The sequence below is a fragment of the Bidens hawaiensis genome, unplaced genomic scaffold (assembly GCF_021521415.1).
Source record: "Bidens hawaiensis isolate Kalapana, Puna unplaced genomic scaffold, B.hawaiensis_p1.1 tig00015937_1, whole genome shotgun sequence".
Classification (NCBI taxonomy): domain Eukaryota; kingdom Viridiplantae; phylum Streptophyta; class Magnoliopsida; order Asterales; family Asteraceae; genus Bidens; species Bidens hawaiensis.
The window spans coordinates 274,174-297,541 of record NW_027492436.1 but is presented as its reverse complement, the minus strand read 5'-3'; the positions used below and the strand labels follow the sequence as shown (position 1 = coordinate 297,541).

The 23,368-nt window shown below is 42.7% G+C and overlaps 1 protein-coding gene across 1 annotated transcript; it reads left to right on the top strand.

The window, feature by feature from the left end:
* Positions 1–1,334: 1,334 nt before the first annotated feature.
* LOC143550205 (uncharacterized protein At2g29880-like) lies at positions 1,335–2,753 on the top strand. The gene is made up of 4 exons (XM_077040903.1): positions 1,335–1,472; positions 1,567–1,575; positions 1,689–2,051; positions 2,646–2,753. The coding sequence occupies exons 1-4, from the start codon at positions 1,335–1,337 to the stop codon at positions 2,751–2,753; spliced, it is 618 nt and encodes a 205-aa protein (XP_076897018.1).
* The last annotated feature ends 20,615 nt before the right edge of the window (positions 2,754–23,368 follow it).

Below are 23,368 nucleotides of genomic sequence, written 5' to 3'. Positions count from 1 at the left end.
TATTAGGTTTCTAACATTTATGACTTAACTTTCAAGCGGCATTTTCAAAACATAATATATATTAGTTGAATAAGCTCATTCTCAATTTATATGTGTATATTCGTATATTTTTATTTCATTAAAACGTGTATGTGTAATTGTGTATATAATTAAATAACATCTATTAACTTTCACTTTTTTTTTTTTCTGTAGAAATTGAGGAATTAATAAACTAAGAAAAGGAAAAGGGAATGGATTTTATATTATGGTGAATTTGTTTCATTTTTAGTTTTGGTTGTGGTATTACGGTTTTGGTATTATAGATAATTGATTGTCGGTATCGTACCGTTATCGATACCTAATTTGGTGTAGATTTTTTTTAAAGAATAAAGAGGTACCAAAGCGAGTACCGTACCCAAAGTACCTGTACCCGTACCTGTACCCGTACCCGTACCCGTACCCTATAATTCAGGTACGAGTATGGGTACTAAGATTTACTGATTTTAGGTACGGGTACTTTCGGGTAGAGGTACGGGTATATGTATGGGTACGATCCCGATCTCATCTCTATTATTACCTTGTTACTAAAGGAGTAAAGTGCAAATTACTTCCTTTATGTTTGTGCTAGATCTCAGATTATTATGTCCTTCAACTTTAATAAGTATAGTGAAAGTCTCTAAACTACAACGACCTTTAACTTCGCCTAGTTATTTAATTTAATAGTTTATTCAGTCAAAGTTATTCCACCACCATCGCCGCTGCCATTGCCATTTTTATATTTGGTATTTTTTAAGGTAGGTGTATATTTGTCATTTGTATGTCATTCTCACTTATTTTTATATCTACCAAATAACAAAAAGTAATGATTCATTCCATTCACACAGCTTAACAATGAATGATAACCTCAATTTCATCATGTTGTCCATTTCATTCACTCTTCTATTTCATTTTCTCTCAAATCTATTTATTACCTCATACTAAACAAAATTTGATCATCATCATCATCATCATCATCATCGTACTCATTATATCCCAACAATAGCAAAGCTATGGTAGGGTTAGCTAGGACCTGATAGTTTATGGATTCAATATCCGGAATTACTTTACTACGTTGCTACATGATTAGTATACTTGCTGTATTGTAAAGTGTAGTTTGGATGAATGGACGAAGACCGGAAATGCTTGAAGAGTACTTTAACATGAAGCACTCAGCCGCAAGGAATGTCATCGAACGTTGTTTTGGTGTTTTGAAGAAAAGATGGGTTATACTTAGAAGCCCATCTTTTTATCCAATTAGAACACAAAATAAAATTATACTTGCATGTTGTCTTATACATAACTTTATAAGAAGAGAAATGGCATATGATCCTCTTGATGATGGTGAATTTATTGACATAAATAATGATGCGGATGACGAAGATCTTGGCTCACATGTGGAACAAATTACTACGATTGGGACCTCGAATGAATGGACCAACTTTAGACAAAATTTGGCAACATCAATGTTTAATGCATGGACATCAAGAAATCATTGATTTATTTAGATTACTTTGTTTTTAATTAGGTTACTTTGGTATTTTTACTTAGATGAAGTTTGTAAGATTAAATTTGAATATTTTATGTGTTTGTTATATTATGTTGGTTATTTCAATACATATGAATTTTTTATGTGTTTTATTAATAATACAACATTGATGTTTGGTGTGAAGATGATGAAAACACAACTTGATTCTGAGAGGGGTCCAGGAAAGAATAAAAGAAAGTGGAATGAAAAGGAAGATGAGAAGCTTGTTGCAGCCATGCTGGATGTACTTAACTCGAGTCCTCATTACAAATCAGATAACGGGTTTAAACCCGGTTTCTTGCAAGCGGTGGAGAAGCAACTAGCAATTTTACTTCCTGAAGCAGGCATAAAGGCAAAGCCACATATAAAGTCACGTATAAAGACGATGAAAAGTGACTGGTCTATTGTACATGATATGCTATCATGTAAGAATACAAGTGGGTTTGGCTGGGATTATAATAACGAAATGCTCGATGCTCCACAAGATGTTTGGAAAGCTTATTTACAGGTATTGTATAATAATTTTTTTATTGTAGTTTTTTATAGTAATCGCTAGGGGTGTTCGCGGTTCGGTTTAAAACGGTGAGACCATCAATTCAGTCATCGGCTTGGTTTTAAAGTTGGTTTTGAAAATTTTTTGAACGGTCAGTCTTTAAAAATTTTAAACCGTATCAGACGGTTTGGCCTTGACTCGAAACTGGTCGATAAAAACTGTACCGGGCCGTAAAGGTATTATATAACTTATTAATTTATATACTTCATTTTAGGGGCATACCAACTAATAAAGAATCCACTAAAGTGAATTTAGCTAAGCTGCTGACTTTGTTTTTAAACCACAGATTAGTTTAGATATAGACGCTGGTTGATTCTTTGAATACTGGTATGAAGTATAAAAAGAAGGATAATATATTTTACCATATTGCTTAGTTTTACCAAATCTTTTGGTTACAGTGGTTTTTGGTAGCTCATATCAAAAGAAACACAAGCAATTTGGGTGAACTAGAAACTTGATTTTTTTTTAAACAGGGATGTTGTTGGTGAGGGTCCTGCATTATTATTTTTTTATTTTGTTAATTCCAATCATGTTGATGTGGCTATTTAGGTGCACACAAATGCAAAAAGATGGAGAGGAAAGAAATTCCCTCATTACCGAGACTTGTGTAATGTATTTGGAAATGATCGAGCAAATGGAAGAGATGCTTTTGGATGATTTTAATATTTTGTTAGTTGGATACTTTTGGATGATCTTTATTTCTGTTACTTGAAAACTTTTGCATGATTTTAAATAGTTTTAGATGATTTTGAAATTTTTTTACATAAAAAAAATCATTTTTATAATATAAATTTTAATTATATAATGTTGTAAAAATTGGTGAATTTTGAATTCATTCAATTCCATGTTAACCAAACAGGATAATGGAATGGTAATAACCCATTCCATTCTGTTGTTCATTCCATTCCCATGCTCATTCCATTCCTCCATTCATTCCATTACCTCGTACCAAACACACCCTAAGTTTGTGAATCATTTTTTTAATATAAAATTATATCATTAATTTCACACCAATTCAACCAACCACCAAAACCGCTTTAGTGGGTTACTCAGATGCGGATTGAACTTTTGCATTGAAAATAGACGCTACGTAATCTAGGCGGAAACCATGTCTCATGGAGTTCAAAGAAGCAACCAACCGTGTCAAAGTCAAGCTGTGAGTCTGAATATAGAGCTATGACTAACACCGACGCCAAAATCATCATTAGTTAACTCATTTCTTACGTCAATTACATGCTTGTCCACCGGACCGTCCAACCCCCTTATATGTGATAACAAAAGTCCATTGTTTTAAGTCAAAACCTCGTATCACATGAACAAGCAAAAACACATTGACATAGACTACCACTTTGTTCGTAAGATGGTCTCTGCTGACCATCTTCATTCTCCACACCAAAGCTGTTCATACCACGCTCCAAATAGCCAACATCTTCTATTTGAACGTTGCCTGTTCGCTTGACGTACATGTGTAATAGGCACCAAACACCAAATGGTTAAAGTTAAGTATGTTACAATGGTCAGATTTTGTGATTATCTCAATATAGTACGGAGATATATGTAAAAACAACTTTTCACATTATTTCCGTTTTAATCTTCATGTTTATTTTTGGGCTATAGCCTTTAAAAGTTCGATGTTAATTTTCTTTTGAGGGGCTAAGTCTATATTGTAAGGGTCGTGAAGACATAGCGTTACAAATTTTAACACCCACGCAACAATGTGTATGTTACTCTCACTCGTTTAAAATGTACTTGTTAATAGTATTTATGGAGTTTTGTAGATATAATTTCTTCAGTAGGTTATAAAACAATAATTTTAAATAAATCATTTCTTATAATAAATACGATACGAATAAATTTATAAGACGTGTAAATATTATACTATATATTAAATGAGAAGTGCTGCTACAGTAACAAGGGTATTTTCGTAATTATACTACATATTAAAGCAAAACCCCTTGCTACAGTATACTTTAGCTTTATGTATGTTCAGCCCTCTGCTTTTAAAGGAAATCAGTTTTAGCCCTTGGCTATTATTGTATTACAATATCAAAGGAGTGTTCATGTTCTTTAAACAACTTTTGCATATAAGTTAACCTCAAATAGTCAATACCCTAGGAATTTGATTTTTTGTGTACGTAATTTAAGTGTTGCAGACAACTTTTGTATATAGATTAACCTTACATAGTCATAAGCTAAGAATGTAAAAGTAATGTCTAATTATGAATCCTATGCCGCAACACCCTTTTTTGTGTTGAAATGATAGTCATTATGATGGATTTGTGTACCCGCGTTGTGATATTCATGTCTGTCCGGTGCAACGAGCCGGTGCAACCACTAGTTACGTATTAAATAAGTTGCGATGTAAAAGACTTTTACACACAAAAAGTCGCCATTAAAAAAAAGCCAATTACTTTCATAGTATTTAAAATAAGTACGTACTGCATATATTACGAAAATAGTATTTAAGGTTTTTTTTTTTTGGAAAGACCAACAAATTCAATTCCAAAACTCTAGCAAGAAACTAAAAAAGTTTACAACCATACTACATGTTAGAAACAATCCAAACTCACACCAACTATAAATTACCAAACGACACCGCTAAAGACTAAAACAACGCCATTTATCCCACGTAAGATTGTTTCGCCTCCCTTTATTCTTCACCCACAAGAAACACATTACTTTTATTTCTTCCACAAGTCCGGCTATGTCGATCCGACCCCCATCATGAACCAATAAATTTTTCCTTTTCCACAAGCACCAAGTTGCAACTAAGCACACCGCATAGACGGCCTTCGCTTTCTCCGAGGACATGGGTACAAATTTGTGTAGATCCAAAACATCCCGAAAGGAAAACAAAAGCGGAGGAGGAATCTTACACCATTGGGCAACCTCACTCCACATCGCTTGAGCCATGCTACACGAAACAAATAAGTGTTCCACGGACTCCTCCAACTCATTACAAATCAGACATAACCGGGTACTCACCGAAATTCCCCGTCTTTCTAGAGCATCAAAAGTTGGTAAACGACCTAAAGCCGCTCTCCATGCCACAATGCCCACATTCTTTGGTAGATATTTACTCCATTCAAACACAAAACCCGAGTCATTATTAGAACGGGCCGAAATTAGTTTTTTAATGGACTGGGCCGAAAAATCCTCACAATCTCCCCGACCCACACCACCCTATCTACACCATTTACCAAATGAACTTGGAGGCAGATTTGGAGCAGCTGCCTCAGCTCCAACACATCTGATTCGCGGGACGGTGGCCTAGACCAATTCCAATTCCCACGAATGAAACCATCAACCATGAACAACCTATCGGCCACAACACAAGTTTTATTCTCCTCCAAGGCAAAGAGTCTAGGAAAATGAACACATAATGGGCCCGAATCCAACCACCAATCAAGCCAAAACCATGTACTTCTCCCGTCCTTAACTATGCTCCGAAAACTCTTATTTAAGTCAATACCCAACGAGAGAAAAGTAGAATTCAGGCTTACTATTTGGTTTCACGGACACGATGCGGACATCTTCGCCGGGATAGCAGACCATGATCTTGATGAACTATGATTAGCCCAAACCAACTTCCACCACAAACTACTTTTCTCGTTTTTGAACCGCTACCACCACTTAGCAAGAAGTGAGACATTAACATTTCGTAACCCGAGACCTCCCTCTTCACCTGGAGCCACAACCACATCCCAAGCAACCCAATTCATCTTTGTCTTCTCCTCCGACCCTCCCCAAAAGAAAATTCTACGAAGTCTTTCGAGTTTCTCCAAAACCCCTTCCGGGTCTTTGAATAATGAGAAATAGTAAGTGGGAAGAGAATTCAAGACCGATTTGATCACCGTAATCCGACCACCATATGATAATTGTTTCGCTTTTTACAATGATAACCTTTTTTTAAACACCTCAATAATCGGCTCCCATGCATGAATTCTATTCATATTCACCCCGACATGTAAACCGAGGTAAATAAAAGGCACCTTCCTGACTTTGCAACCCAAATCCGAAGCCACTTCCCCCAATTCAACCTCCCCCATCTCAGTCCCGAAAATTTGACCTGTTTTCCTTTAAGCCCGAAACTAAGGAAAAACACCTTAAAATTCTCTTCATGTTTTGCACGTTGGCACGGTTCCATTCTCCAATAATGATCGCATCATTTGCATATAAAAGATGAGAAAGAAGTGGTCTTCCTACCTCACACTGTAACCCTTTGAAAGTCCCACTCCTAACCGCTTTTTTAATTAACCATGAAAGCCCTTCCATTGCAATGACAAAAAGGAACGGGGATAGTGGATCCCCTTGTCTTAACCCCCGGGTACATAAAAATTCCGGAGTCGGAGACCCGTTAACAAGTACCGAGGCCCAGCTAGCCCTCAATATCCCCACCACCCATCTTCTCCATTTTGATGGAAAGTTCATTTGACCCATAACCGAATCCATGTAAAACCAACTAAGCGAATCATAGGCCTTTTCGATATCAATTTTATAAAACATACCTTTCCCATGCGACTTTTTTAACCATGCGGACGTCTCGTTAAGAATTAACGGACCGTCAAGAATACTCCGATTCATGATAAACGCCGATTTCTCTTCCGATATTAAGCCACCGATCACTAATTTTAACCTTCGGACCAGCACTTTAGAGAGAACTTTATTCATACAACCAATTAAACTGATCGGTCTACAATCATTTAACCCACCCGGATCTTTCGACTTAGGAATTAAGGCAATAAAAGAGGACAAACATCCGAAACTAAACGGTTTATTTGCATATAAATCAGTAAATATCTTAATAAAATCACCTTCAAAACAACTCCAAAATCTCTTTAGAAACTTGAAATTGAAACCGTCAGGGCCCGGTGCCCGCTCCCCATCACACTCCCAAACCGCGTCTTTAATTTCTACTACTGAAAATGGGGCGTCCAAAATGCTAACATCGCCTTCCTCTAGTCTTTTGATTCCATCAAAACTGCCACAGTCTGATCCGTTTTCGGTTCCCGAAACCGTTCCTCAAAAACCCCAAAAACTGCCTCTTTAATTAGTATCGGATTTACCTCCCAAACTCCATTAATTGACAGGCCATGTAATATGTTACTACTAAGATTGGCATTGAGAATACAATGGAACAACTTAGATTTCTCGTCACCTTCAACCGCCCACCGTACCCTTGCCTTTTGTCTTAAGTCCGCACACTTTAATTTCTCAAACTCTTTCACGAAAGCCACACACTCCGACCTAAGCCCCAACTCGTAATCCGACAAAATTCTATGCTCCGCCTCTCCCTCTAGACTTTCAATCTCCTTTTTTTTACCGTATAAAGACCTTCCTTCTTCTGTTTTTCTACCAACAACCACCTTTTTATATGACCTTTCAACCATCTCAACTTAGTGGTAAAACCCAAGTCCGCCGGCCCATCAAATCTAAAGGCGCTACATTTGGATGAAACGAACTCTTCAAACCCTTCAAGTTCAATCCACGAATTATAAAAGCGGAATGGTATATGACCAAAATTATTATTTACCGTAGATAATAGAATCGGCCTATGATCCGAGTCACCTTTTGCCAAAACTGTTACCGAGGCTACGGCCACCGATTATGAAACTCCGAACACACAACAGCCGATCCAACTTACTCATTTTTACCCCATTATCGGAAATATAGGTAAATAAGCCCCCTCCCATTTGATACTCCGCCAATCCTGCTCTTTCAATGAAATCATTAAACACATTAGCATTAGGCTGTAAGAATTCCGAGTTTCTTCTTTCCACGGAGCTCCGGACCTCGTTAAAGTCTCCCATAAACACAACTATACCATTTAATGACGATCATAACCCCAATAGTTTAGCCCACAAACTCTGCGTCTCCCTCGAATCATTTGGCGCATACACATTTACAAAGCATATATCACACCCTAGCGGCTTTATCTCGCCGATAGTTACCAAATACCGCCTATGTATTATTCTGCCCACTTTCCGAAAGTATGATGGGTCCCAAACACTCAAGATTCCCCCAGATCTACCTTCCGCATCAACACTATCAAACTCAAATGCAGATTTCCCCCATAACCGGCTAACCAAGTAACCCGGAATGTTAATTTTTTTTGTTTCTTGAATTGCTAAGAAGTGAACCCCATTGTTTGTCTTTAGACCCCTTACCCAATCGGCTTTACATGCCTCGCCGATTCCCGTAATATTCACCGTCATAATATTCATAACCCACCGTTAATACCACCTTCACCCAAGATAGATGTTCTCACCAATGTACCGTGTTTGGTTAAATCAATCCCAATTACAGTACCAATTTTCATTGTCTCACTTACCTCATGGTAATCAAATCTTCAGAATTAGCGCTAACCAGCGGCGAGTTCCGGGTACCCTCAAACCCCACTGCTGAGTTCTGACTAGGCTCTGCGGACTTGGCACCCCCCTCTTCTGAACTCGTCTCCAACTGGTGATTAATCTCCCCGTCGCCCGACTCTTCGACCACCATTTTATCTTCTCTGGCACCTACAATATCCCCCACCATGCCCCCTGTTTTTTGACTTTGAGCGTCTTCCCCAAAAATTTCCGCCATTAAATCCCTTTTCTCACCCACAGTCCCAACGTCCACCGGGCTCAAGGAAGGAGATTGAGCGGCCCTAGGTCTTTTCCTGGAAATGGGGGTCTTAATTGGGCCTAAACCTCCTACACCTTCATGACCTATAGTTGTGTTTGACATAAAACCACCCCCCACATATCTAGAACTTGTGCACAATACCTCCTTCATGGGGCCCACCCCCATATTAATACTCTCCTTGGGAACATGAATCCCATGCACGTCCTCTCCAACTTTTTTACCCCTATTTTCATCATTTCCCAAGTTTACCCCATCCCCATATATGCAGTCCGCCCCCTCGACTTCCGGCTGCATCCCTACCTTTGTCGGCGGTGATGAGGGTGGAGAAGGTGGAGGTGGTCGGAACTCACCCTCTTCTAACACCTCATCCCGATTAACTTCATCCTCACCATCATCCGACAAGGAATTTCCCGTTCACTCAGAAGACGTGTCACCAGAAAAACTGGGTACCCACGACCTCAACTCTTCGATGACCCAAACCGTGTACACCTTTCCTTTCCACATAACGTTAATCGTTTCCTCTATTCGAGCCCCAACATGTGTTAGGACAAAGCATTCCCCGACAAATTATCGGACCTCGACCATGAAAACTTAGAATTGCAAACCAACATGCCAAAAAGCATACCAGTCTTATCATAATTGGAATCTTCCCTGAGCATAACCGGCAGACCTAGTATTTTCAAGCTGACGATCCTTCCAGTGTTAACTCTTGTCCATTCCAAAGATTCACCTTATTAAGGTGACCTCCAAATCTCCTTTTTATTGGACAAAAAATCAACGGCCATGTCTTTCCTCTTAAACACAATCAGCAATGTAATTCCCCCAATGTACGATAACGCCACGTTCGAAAATCCAGCCCGTGACATCCTCTCTTTTACTAGCTTCAGGAATAACCACACCCTTCCTATCAAACACGGCACTCGATACCGACACTACAGCTCCCCGTTTTCTCATTCCATTCAGCCTATCAGCGAACTAGAACCCAAACCCCATCCCGCCAACGTCCTTCTTGTTTGCTATATAAGCATCGGACATGATTCCTGTCGAAGCACGAAACGAATCTTACCTGATCCATGACGATGTTTCCACGGATTTTCGAGATGAACGAACCACGTCTTGATCTTCTTCTTCTTCTGCGGCTGCGCCGGCGACCTGCAATGTCGAGACCTGCAATGGTTTCGGGGGTGTGGAGGCGACTGCTAAGATATCCTGAGGATTTCTTGTTCACAGACACAAAAAGTGATGGTGGCTCTTACTGAGCATGACCAATGATAAGGAGGTGGAGACCTCCTTATATAGAGTCTCATGGCCACCATCATGGTACCCTAATGGGCCTAGCCCAGTTAGGGTTACCTCCACAAAACCCCCTCGGCCCAATAACATCGTATTAGTCCATGAAATGAAATAAGCCAAACATAATAGATTTAGGGTCGTAGAACCGGGTTTCAGTACCATACCCCTACAAGCCCCCCCAAGTCCAGTGTTGCTCCTGGGCGCGCAAGCGTCTAGGTGGAGCGCTGGACTTTATAAGGTGTGAGGCGGTTTTTTCCCTTTTCTTTGGCCTTGTCTTTATTGTCTGAGTTTTGAGAGGCCTTCTTCATGATGGTGACATGTTGTAATAAAGCCTGCGCGCGAGGCGACTTACAAGCTATAACAATAATGAAGCTCGCGCGTGAGGCGACTTACGAGCTATAATAATAGTGGAGCTGGCGCGAGAAGCGACTTACGAGTTATAATAATAATGCCTGCGCGCGAGAGGCGTCTTACGAGCTTAGAATAATAAAAGCCTGCGCGCGAGAGGCGTCTTATGAGCTTTGAGAATAATAATTGAGCTGGCGCGTGAGGGGACTTACGAGCTGTGAAAGTAGTAAAGCTTGCGCACGAGAGGCGTCTTACGAGCCTGTAGAATAATGAGAGCCTGCGCGCATGGCGACTTACGAGCTGTAATAATAAAGAAGCTGGCGCGCGAGGCGACTTACGAGCTGTAATAATAAAGAAGCTGGCGCGCGAGACGACTTACGAGCTTGTAGAATAATGAAGCTGGCGCGTGAGGCGGCTTACAAGCTGTAAAATAATAAAGAAGCTGGCGCGCGAGGCGACTTACGAGCTTGTAGAATAATGAAGCTGGCGCGTGAGAGGCGTCTTACGAGCCTGTAGAATAATGAGAGCCTGCGCGCATGGCGACTTACGAGCTGTAATAATAAAGAAGCTGGCGCGCGAGGCGACTTACGAGCTGCAATAATAAAGAAGCTGGCGCGCGAGGCGACTTACGAGCTTGTAGAATAATGAAGCTGGCGCGTGAGGCGGCTTACAAGCTGTAAAATAATAAAGAAGCTGGCGCGCGAGCCGACTTACGAGCTTGTAGAATAATGAAGCTGGCGCGCAAGGCGACTTACGAGCTAAGAATAATAAAAGCCTGCGCGCGAGGGGCGTCTTACGAGCTAAGAATAATAAAAGCCTGCGCGCGATGGGCGTCTTACAAGCTGTAGCATAATAAAGCCTGCGCATGAGGCGTCTTACGAGCTAAGAATAATAAAAGCCTGCGCGCGAGAGGCGTCTTACGAGCTTTGAGAATAAAAATGCCTGCGCGCGAGGCGTCTTATGAGCTGTGAATAATAAAGGCCTGCGCGTGAGGCGACTTACGGGCTGTAAGAATAATAACAGCTTGCGCGCGAGGCGTCTTATGAGCTGTGAATAATAAAGGCCTGCGCGTGAGGCGACTTACGGGCCGAAAGAATAATAACAGCTTGCGCGCGAGGCGTCTTATGAGCTGTGAATAATAAAGGCCTGCGCGTGAGGCGACTTACGGGCCGTAAGAATAATAACAGCTTGCGCGCGAGGCGTCTTATGAGCTGTGTGAATAATAAAGCCAGCGCGTGAGGCGACTTACGGGCCGTAAGAATAATAACAGCTTGCGCGCGAGGCGTCTTATGAGCTGTGTGAATAATAAAGCCAGCGCGTGAGGCGACTTACGGGCTGTAAGAATAATAACAGCTTGCGCGCGAGGCGTCTTATGAGCTGTGAATAATAAAGCCAGCGCGTGAGGCGACTTACGGGCTGTAAGAATAATAACAGCTTGCGCGCGAGGCGTCTTATGAGCTGTGAATAATAAAGGTCTGCGCGTGAGGCGACTTACGGGCTGTAAGAATAATAACAGCTTGCGCGCGAGGCGTCTTATGAGCTGTGTGAATAATAAAGCCAGCGCGTGAGGCGACTTACGGGCTGTAAGAATAATAACAGCTTGCGCGCGAGGCGTCTTATGAGCTGTGAATAATAAAGGCCTGCGCGTGAGGCGACTTACGGGCTACTTTATGTCACGCGCCACGTGCAGATGTTGCATGCACGTGCGCGTAGACTTTGGTTTTGTGTTATGCGCCACGGGCAGATGTTGCGTGCGCGTGCGTGTAGACTGTGACATGTGCGAGCATGTGATGCGTAAGCATGTGAAATATGCGTGAGCATATGTGATGCGTGAACATATGGTATGAGGATTCCCAACCCCTAAGTTTGGCGTGTAGCCATATGGGATCTTAGGAGGATTCCCAACCTTGCAGTTTGGCGCGTAGCCATATGGGATATTAGGGGGATTCCCAACCTTGAAGTTTGGCGCGTAGCCATATGGGATATTAGGAGGATTCCCAACCTTGAAGTTTGACGCGTAGCCATATGGGATATTAGGAGGATTCCCAATCTTGAAGTTTGGCGCGTAGCCATATGGGATATTAGAAGGATTCCCAACCTTGGCGTGTAGCCATATGGGATATTAGGAGGATTCCCAACCTTGGCGCGTAGCCATATGGGATATTAGGAGGATTCCCAACCTTGAAGTTTGGCGCGTAGCCATATGGGATATTAGGAGGATTCCCAACCTTGGCGCGTAGCCATATGGGATATTAGGAGGATTCCCAACCTTGAAGTTTGGCGCGTAGCCATATGGGATATTAGGAGGATTCCCAACCTTGGCGCGTAGCCATATGGGATATTAGGAGGATTCCCAACCTTGGCGCGTAGCCATATGGGATATTAGGAGGATTCCCAACCTTGAAGTTTGGCGCGTAGCCATATGGGATATTAGGAGGATTCCCAACCTTGGCGTGTAGCCATATGGGATATTAGGAGGATTCCCAACCTTGAAGTTTGGCGCGTAGCCATATGGGATATTAGGAGGATTCCCAACCTTGGCGCGTAGCCATATGGGATATTAGGAGGATTCCTAACCTTGAAGTTTGGCGCGTAGCCATATGGGATATTATGAGGATTCCCAACCTTGAAGTTTGGCGCGTAGCCTGATGCGCGCATGCACGGCGATAGAGTGGTGACTCGCAAGTGCGTGTGCATGGCGGAGGTCTCTTGCGCAAAACCCAGATGGTGTTTTCCGCGGCGGCACATGCACGGCTGCGGAGTGAGAACCCACGGGCGTGCGTACATGGCGGCGGAAGTCTGGTAATTTCAGGATCTGCAATTTAAGAGTCAGATCTGCAACTTTAGACCTAAAATCCAGGTCTGTAATCTAGACCTAGATCTGTAAATCAGATCTGGACAGATCTGAAGCCCGGAGCAGATTTAAAACCATCACAGATTCGGAGATCTGATCATTCCAATCACGGATTTTCCTTCTTGCCCAGATCTGGAAGCCTCTTTTTAGATCTATGGATCTTTTTGAGCTTTAAATAGAACAAGCTTTGAAGCCTTTTTCTGTAAACTTCCAGATCTGTGTTTTTCTTGGGAGAGATCTGACAGCCGAGATGAAGATCGAAGGGCAGTTCGTTGCGGTCCCACGGATGGCGCCAATGTCGAAGTACGAAACGAATCTTACCTGATCCATGACGATGTTTCCACGGATTTTCGAGATGAACGAACCACGTCTTGATCTTCTTCTTCTTCTGCGGCTGCGCCGGCGACCTGCAATGTCGAGACCTGCAATGGTTTCGGGGGTGTGGAGGCGACTGCTAAGATATCCTGAGGATTTCTTGTTCACAGACACAAAAAGTGATGGTGGCTCTTACTGAGCATGACCAATGATAAGGAGGTGGAGACCTCCTTATATAGAGTCTCATGGCCACCATCATGGTACCCTAATGGGCCTAGCCCAGTTAGGGTTACCTCCACAAAACCCCCTCGGCCCAATAACATCGTATTAGTCCATGAAATGAAATAAGCCAAACATAATAGATTTAGGGTCGTAGAACCGGGTTTTAGTACCATACCCCTACAATTCCAAAGTGCCGAAAAGCAAATCACGGAACCCTTAACATCACTCCATTCGGTAGATTGACACATAGAAACGAAGTTTCTTTTTCGTTTTTCCGGTGACCCTTCGTTCCCCATTTTCTTTATTTGTTATTATCCTTACTAACCTTGGATTATTTAAGGTTTTTAATTAGCAAGGTTTGTTGGATTATCTATTTTAAAATTTTCAGTGTATAGAGACATAAGAGTTGGTAATAAAATGGTAAAACAAGGGAAAAAAACAACAAATACGGATATACAAAAATAAAAATAAAAGTAATAAAAAGTTAATCAGCTATACAAAATGACAAAATTAATAAATATATTTGAGTCATTCTCACTTGGTATGGTGGTTGGGATATAGAATAAAAGATTAAAGGTTTAATTATTGAAATGCAACAATTAGTCATTTAAAAGGATAAATCTACTTTAAGTTACACGGTGGCATTCGGTAAATACTTTTAAACCAACATCACTTATTTTAGTAAATAGTTAGTAAATTTATAGGTTATTTTAGTAAATATTTATAAACCAACATAGTTTATTATTCACTAGCTGCTAATTAATTTTAAGCTATATCAATCTAAATTTTAAAATTTAAGAATATCAGGAGAAAAAAGATAAACTATTAAATTTTGTCTTCATCAAGAAAAGGGAGTCGGAAGTTTAAATTATTTTTCACTTTTCTATATAACTTCAACCATCTTTTATAAGTAATTAATTTTATTTTAATTACTCAAATACACTATTTTTCGGCTTCCAAAAAATAAATAATATCATGAAGTTAACCTAATAATGATAGATGAAAATATTTAAACTTAAAATTTACTACCAAACAAACTCAACTTTTAATATTCCTTTACCAATAAATTAATAAAACATCTATCTGAATTTTAAATATTAAGATTAGTAGAAAATAATGGATAACTATTAATCTTGCCATCATGAATAAAAAGCGAGTCGGCAAAATACATATTGAATAAGTAAAACAAAGAAAGTAAATTTTAATTTTTGGCTTGCAAACACCAAGTAATCTATGAACTTAACATGATACATATACAAACTTCAAACTTAAATCAACTACCAATAAACTCGATTTATAACATATCCTTAACCAATAAATTGATAAAATTCTCTCCATAAATTAATAAAGAAATAATTAATTAATCAATTTATCATCAATGAGCTTGTGGTAGACTAGTTAGAAAGATATTTTGTGTTACATATGACGTGACCCATGTTCGATCATGCTCTTATCATTTAGTTTCGACGATAACTTGTGATGATGACAGACTAGACGAGTTGGTGACGTTCACTAGTTCGATTCTTGAACTGAACACGCGTTGATCTTAAACAGTGTTGCAAAAATCCCAACTAGACACCGATTAATCCCTGATCAATCGCTAGTCCCCATTTAACTAATTAATTTTTCGCTAGTCGGCTAATTAATCCGTCAAGGGTCAAATTCGACCAAAATCAGGGATTTCCGGCGAGATTCCGACCAAAAGCAACGGTTTCCGGCTAGATTCCGACCAAAATCAACGGTTTCTGGCGAGATTCCATAAAAAACCATCGGTTTCCAACAAGATTCCAGCTAAAATATGTTTGTGTATGTATAAGAATGAAAATTACATGTTAAAATGTGTTTTTATATATAAAACTGAAAAATATACATTAAAGTCTGATCCAATTAATCTCGATTAATCCCAATTAATCGTTTGTTCCCAACCAACCGCTCGACTACGAACTAGCTATTTTTACAATACTGGCCTTAAGTGAGATTTTCTCCGAATCAGAAAGTAAGTATATCTTAATGTGATAAATTTAACCAATATCCTATTTAAAAGATACTGTTATTCATTTAAAAAATCAATTCATTAATTAATTCACCGAAAAGAGCCGTAGTTGAACACACTTACACACATGGGGAAATTACCAAAACACCCTTACTGTTCCACTATAAAAGAAATAATAATAATAATAATATCTTCTACATATTCCACCATAACACGTACAACAAACTATCACCGCCGTAACAAACTCAAACTCAAACTCACTCGGTTTCCGTTATGGCAATTGAAGAAGCGTGGATCGACTCACTGGTAGACGATCTACTTTCCTCGGGTATGATTATACTATTTCACCGATGGTTTTCTTGGATCTGGGTTCTTCCACCTACAAAATGAACAGCACCGTCAACTTACCCCTCAGAAAGGGACAGAGGGGTCCTCTTTGGGGTAACCCTCCGGTGTGAGAATAAGTATTTGTGGGAGAAGATAATAATATCAGAGTAAGGAAATCTGGAGAGTATTGCTTAATAGCAGAATACTCTGTAATTGGATGTTATTGTGTGTGTTACTGGCTGTAACTCTCTGTGATTGAATATGATTGAATATGATTGAATATAATTGAATGAATCCCTCTCCTTGTGGAGTTGATGCTGTATTTATAGTGCTAGGGTTTCCACTGATTGGGCTCAGCCTTGTTGGCCTCCTCCAATTGCTCTGCGCCACGTGTCTTCTGGGACACATGGTGCTTTCTCATTGGTTGTAATCACGTGGTAGCACATGTGTCATGCTGAGTTGTCCACCTTTCATTTGGCAGCTGTCAACATCAGCATATTCTTATTCCTTAAAAAGATACCTTCTGGAAGGTTGTCTGACGTGCACAATCAATGTTGCCCTAATCCTGATTTGGATAAGGATGAGGTTGATTATGTGCATGTGTGATACGCGCCTATCCTGAGGATGCGCGAGGTCTTCTCTTTATTCTCACGCGCAGATGTTTCATGCGCAGATGTGATATGCACGAGCATGTGATATGCGCCGCGCGCTGATGCGCCACGCGCATATGTGATATGCGTGAGCATATGATATGCACCGCGCGCTGATGCGCCACGCGCATATGTGATATGCGTGAGCATATGTGATGCGTGAGCATGTGTGGTGCCTGGGCATATGATGCCTGAGCATGTGTGGTGCCTGGGCATACGATGCCTGAGCATGTGTGGTGCCTGGGCATATGATGCCTGAGCATGTGTGATATGCGCCATGCGCATAGGTTTTGGCTTTGTGCCTTCATAGTGTCTTGATTTCAAGTCTCTTGTCTATATCTTGTGGGTTGACCCGCCTTGCTCGGTGTTGAGGCGGGTACATACCTCTTCAAGCCCCCCCAGTCTAATGTGTGTCTAGTCTCGCGCGAGCGAGGTAAGATAGATATTAGACTATAGTTTGCTCTTTTAGTATGGGTTTGTCTTTTTCTTCTTATTATTTTTTGTTGCGCGAAATTATATCCCTTTGTTTGAAAACGAATCGTCCCTATACGTGGTTGGTTGCTGACGTGGGTCAGTGATGTAGACGTGTCAGACATTTCGTGTGCTCGAGGTGCTACAGTTGCCTTTCGTGTCCCCTCACATGCTGTCAGGGACACGTGTCGCGCTCGCGTTGGTTCGTTCCTGCGAGTGGTGGCGCGTGAACTCTGGTAGCAGCTGTAAAGTTTATTTTCGTGTCCCCTCCCACAGTGTCAGGGACACGTGTCGCGCTCGCTTTGGCTTACACCTGCGAGTGGGGGCGCGTGAAGTCCGATCAGCACGAATTTTTCTCTCTCCTGGGCCTATAAAAGCCAGCCCTTAGAGTTTTGTTATCCTTCATCTTCTTGTTTATTCTTCTGAGCTTTTCTTTCTTGCATTCTATTACTTTTCTTCTGCTTCCAGATTTCTGTTGTTCAGAAGCATCGTTTGTTTGTTGTTACAGTTGTATGTCTGATAGCTCAGACAACACAATCTCCCCCATCCATTGCCGTAGAAAATCGTTAGTAATGTCTACATTGAAGAAGACCGGCAAGGGGAAGAAGGCTGCTGAGGTCTCATCGGAAGAGGTAGGGAGGGCCAAGGCCGTGAAGAGGTGGAATGAAATCCCCTGCAAACTGAGGCAGACTGATCTTGACAGCCTTATCGCCTCTCAGGGTTTTCCCCCTCTGTTTGGCTGCATGTTGCCTGTGGTCGGGCAAACGGCGGCGGACCCGCCCACCGGCTATATATCCCTTTTTAGCCATTTTTTCACCCACTGCAACCTTCGTCTCCCGATGACAAGGTTTGTGGGTGCGCTGCTTAAGTTCTATGGGATTCATATATCCCAAGTCCATCCGTTTGGACTTGTGCGCATGACTCACTTTGAGTTCATGTGCAAATCCCAGCGCTAGGAGCCCACCCCTCGGCGCTTTCAATTTTTTTATAAGCCCAAGATCCAAGATTCTTGGTTCTCCTTCATTCCTCGCAGTCAGAAGGTGAAGTGCTCCACTGTTTCATTCAAGAGCCTTCATGACTGGTCTGAGAGGTTTTTTTATATCAGGGCTGGCGTGATCCCCATCCGTATGACCATGCGCGCGATCACTTCTGCGCCTGCGGATGTGGGTGTCCTCAAGAACCCAACTGGCGCCTGGGTTAATAAGTTGACCGCTGAACCATCCCCCGCCAAGAACATTTGTGAGGAGGCGCTGGTGGGGGTTGGTATGAGCAAGAGGTGGGCGGACAGCGCGCTTGAGCCCGTTATCCAAGTCGACGGCTTGTGTAAGTTTATCTCATTGCTTTACTTCTGCGCGAATATAATTCCTTTTGCTGATATCATTCGACTTGTTTTGTGCAGTCACCAAGGAGTATATCCACGCCGCATATGATGAGCATATGGAGGGTGGCTCCGTCGCGCTCGGCGCTGGGGAGGTTGGTTTCCCCGATCGCTTCGATGACATGTTCATCCCTGTTGATCTGGGATTTGTCTTCGACAGCGATGCGCCTGGTAAGCCCTTGTACTTATGCATTTTCCTTTATAATACCTTATTTTGCTAACACTTCTGTTGCGTGTATTGTAGATGCGCTTGAAAACTACGAGCTGGAGCTCGCGGAAGAGGAGGAGGAGGAGGAGGCGCCCCAACTAAAGCGTAAAGCAAAGGGGAAAACTGGCGCGGGGGCCAGTAAGAAACAGAAGAAAGATGTTGCCCCTGTTGTTCAGGATCCTCCTACTCAGACGGGGAGATTTGGGAAAACCCAGGAGTTTACCACCAAGGTTTCCTTGTCTTCCCTGCCTCAAAAAGTGGGCAGACCTCCTGTCCACCTGAGGCATGGTGCCACTACCTCCTCCCTTCGCGCGGCGGAAAAGGGAAGCGGTGTTGCGCCTTCGACATGTATACTTTGCTTATCCTTTATGTCTCTATGAGCGCGATTCTGATAGAATTACTAATGAATCTTTGCTCACTCAAATGATTGTAGAGCCGGCGACAGCGCGACAAGATGCCGAGGCTGCGCCGGAGGTCGCTTCGAAGTCCCCCGTTTTACCCTCAAAGAAGGGTAGAATGGACTTCATGGCGATGTTTGCTTCGCGAACGCAGTTGCGCCAAGGTACGTATTGCGCTCTTATTTTCTGACTTTCTTTTAGATCAAGTCATGAACCATTTCTTTTTGTTGATTTTTTCATAGAAGCTGTAGCTGGCGTACAAGCTGCTAGCGGCACTCCTGGCGCCGGTGCCAGCGCCGTTGGCTCTGCTTCTGCTCCTGCAAGCGATGAATCTCCCCTCATCGGGATTACTAAGGAGCAGGAGGCCATTTTGCGCGCCGACCTGGCGGCGTCGAGACCTCCCTCACCTCCTCCTGCGCACAGCCCTCCTCGCGAGACCGATTTTGGCTCTAGGTCGCAGGAGAAAAGGCCTGTTTCCGAGGAGGATGAGGAGTTTGAAGTTGAAGACTCCGACCGCGATCGCGCCAGTCCTGCAGCGCCGAGAGGCTTCGCGGCGGAGCCTTCTCGTGGGGCTGGCACTGACTTTTCTGCTTCATCCCCGCAGGTATTTGTTATTTTTTGCTCCGCTGCGCGGACTTCCATCTTAATGTTTTGATGACTTAGATAATTGCTTTGTTTTTGCAGGAAGCCGATCACATTTACCGCCCGAGATGGAATATAACTGAAGACAGCACATTTCAGTCCATGGGTGTGTGTGCGGAATTCTGGGCTCATGCTGTGCCTCCATCTGAAAGGAGGTTCCAGGAGGACCGCGCTCGCGACGACTTGCTCAATGATCATATGTTTGCTGGGTCGGCCTTCTTTGCTGCCTCCCAAGAGCTTCGCTCTGATTACGTAAAAGTACATGATGCTCTTGCGGAAGCCAAGCAAGAGGCTAAGGTGTCTGCTTGGCATCTTTCTGATGCTCGCGAGAGAGCTGAAAAGCTCCAAGCAGAGCTTAGTGAGAACAGAGCCAGTGCCAACAGCGCCTTCGTGAAGCGCGGTCATGAGCTTCAGGCTGCGCGGGAGAAGCTTCATGCGGCGGAGGCGGACGCGGCCAAGTACGCGCGCCGAGCGCGCGACTTGGAGCTGGAGGCGGAGGCGCGTGACCGAGCTTTTGTCCAGTCTATCACTGAAAAATCATCACTGGAGAGTGAGGTTGCGCGCCTGAAGAAAGAGCTGGCGGCCGCGCAGGCCGATAAAGATGAAGCCCTGGCGACGGCAGCGTCTAGCCAGGAAGCACTTGATGCTGCGCGGGCGGAAAAAGAAGAAATCTTGGCGGCAGCAGCGTCCGACAAAGAGGAGCTAAAAAAGACTAAGGAAACTGTTGAGTTATTAAACTCTCAGGTTCCTGCCCTCGAGACGTCTGTTGCTGGCCTCGCGCAGGATCGCCAATGGCTGATCTCACAGGGCATGACTCGTTGCGCTTACGCGATGAAATACTCAGGCGAGTTTCAGGCCCTGGTGATGGATTGCAACGCTGCCGCGCGCTTGGTGGGCCGAGCTGAAGGGTTCACGGATGGTTATGAATATGGCATGTTGAAGAAGAACCCATCCGAGTACTCTTATCAGAGCGACGCTGCCTGCGCGAAAATGGCCGCGATGGGGGAGAAGTATATGAATACTCCCATTCCCATCCTTGCGCAGGTATTTTAACCTTAATGAGATTACCTTGACTTATTTTCTAAGTCTTTTTGTACTCATATTTTTGCTTATGATTTGTAGATATCCGCGCTTGCTGACCAGCCCGACCTCGGCGCGCTAAAGAAATTACTTGACGAGTGCGAAGGGGCTGGTAGCGGCGATGATGGCGCGGGGAATGCTGGCGTTGCTAGCGGCTCTGGCGTGACCAAAGGATCCGCTCCTGACACTGTTGCGATAGAAGACTCCATTCAAGACGAACAACTTGACTATGGTCAGTTTGGAGATGACGAGGAGCAGGCTGCGCCAGATGCTGAGGGCAGTGATGAGGATGATGAAGAGGCTGATGTCAACGTGGAGACTTGAGAAGCCCTTCATTTTTTTTTTTTTTTTTTGTAGTTTGTATCTCATCTTGTAAACTTGTAAATTTCAATGCTTTGGAATGAAATTTTGTTTTTCCCTTCTTCGCATCTTGCGCATTCCCATTCATCTCTTTATATAAGATATGCTTGCACGTTGGAATAAGAACAAGGTTGTAAGGAATTTATTATACTTAACCCTTGTCATATTGTAAGTGATTTTGCCATATCTTGATTATGTTGACACGTGTCTTGGCGCTGTCATTATTCCTCTTTTGCGCGACGTTATCGCGCGTTTATGGAATTATGAGTTTTTAAGCCTTACGCGTCAATGCGTTACTCAGATATCCATTACAATTTTATGCGCGACCTCGACCTGAGACCTTAACAACTATGTTTTGGCATTCGCTTTGCCTTAGTTGTGCTTAGGTATTTTTATGGTCAGTCTGCGCAGCATGTAGAATGGATGTTGTGAGTGATTTGAGCTAAGGCTCACATTATTGGGCTAAGGCCCTGACTTTTTAAAGTTAAGACTCGTTAACGTGTTTGAGCTTGAAGCTCGCGCATGTATGTTTTACTTCGTTTTTATTTCGTTTTGATGTCAATACAATATTGTCATATTGCTCAAAACTAATAAAGGGAAGTGTGAAACATGTATGCAAACGGTAATAGAATTGGGCTAAGGCCCTGACGTTTTAGAGTTAAGACTCGTTAACGCGTTTGAGCTTGAAGCTCGCGCATGTATGTTTTACTTCGTTTTTATTTCGTTTTGATGTCAATACAATATTGTCATATTTCTCAAAACTAATAAAGGGAAGTGTGAAACATGTATGCAAAATAGAATCCACATTAAGAGAAGATAGCGCGTATCATTATTCATAATTGCTTAAAAAGCCTTGATTACAAACTTGATATTTTTTACATGAAACATTTTCTAAGCTGTGCCGCGTTCCATGCGCGCAGGATCTTCTTTCCGTTCAAATCTTTTAAAGCATATGCGCCTTTCCCCAATTCTTCTGAGATTTGATACGGTCCCTCCCAATTGGGTGACATTTTTCCTGGGGGTATCGCGCGGCTAGCTTCATTGTTTCGAAGGACAATATCATTTTTCTTGAAGTGGCATTCTTTCACACGCTGGTTGTAATATTTTTCCATTTTTTTCTTGTACTTGGCTTCACTGATGATAGCCGCCTCTCTGCGCCCTTCAAGTAAGTTGAGATCCAACCTTCTTTCGCGCTCATTATCAATCTTGCTCATCATGAGCACTCTATGGGATGGGCATCCAATTTCTGCTGGAATCATTGCCTCCGTTCCATAGGTTAGGCTGAACGGGGATTCGCCATTGCTGGTTTTGCTTAATGTCCTGTGCGCCCACTGGACATTAGGTAGCTCTTCGACCCAAGAATGGGATTCTCCCTCCAACCTTTTCTTCAGCCCATTTAACAAGCTTTGATTCGCGCGCTCCACTTGGCCATTCCCCTGAGGGTGGTATACCGAAGTGAAGATTTGGTTGATGCGCAATTCCTTGAGCCAGTTTGATAACTTCTTGTCAGTGAATTGTTTGCCATTATCGCTCACAATTTCCATGGGCAAGCCAAAACGGCATATGATGTGGCTCCATATAAACTGCTTCATCGCTTCGGCTGTGATTTTTGCTAGTGGCTTGGCTTCAACCCATTTTGTGAAATAGTCTACTGCCACTACCAAAAATTTTACTCGCCCTGGCGCTTGCGGTAGGGGACCCACAATGTCGATTGCCCATTTATGGAAAGGCCATGCTGAGGTTACTGGAATCAAGTTGTTCTTTGGCCGCATGGTGTTTGGCGCATAGCTCTGACATGCTTTGCATTTTTGGATCTCCTTTAGAGCGTCCAAGTACATGCCTGGCCAATAGTAGCCTGCGTTCATTGCCTTGGCAACCACCATGCGCGGGCCAGCATGTATTCCACAGATTCCTTCATGTATCTCTCTGATCACATAGCTTGCTTCCTCAGCATCTAGGCATTTCATGAGCGGCCCAAGATAAGAGCGTCGATATAATGTACCGTCAAGCAGTTCATAGTTCTGCGCCTTGTGTCTTATCTTCCTCGCCTGGGCGCGATCGTCTGGTACTCTTCCCTCCTTCAAGAATTCCATTATTGGAGTTATC

Excerpts from the sequence above, each read along its gene's own strand:
- LOC143550205 (XM_077040903.1), top strand. The coding sequence starts at position 1,335 with ATGGCATATGATCCTCTTGATGATGGTGAATTTATTGACATAAATAAT. Across the intron at positions 2,052-2,645 it reads TTTGGAAAGCTTATTTACAG|GTGCACACAAATGCAAAAAG; the intron begins GTATTGTATAAT and ends GTGGCTATTTAG.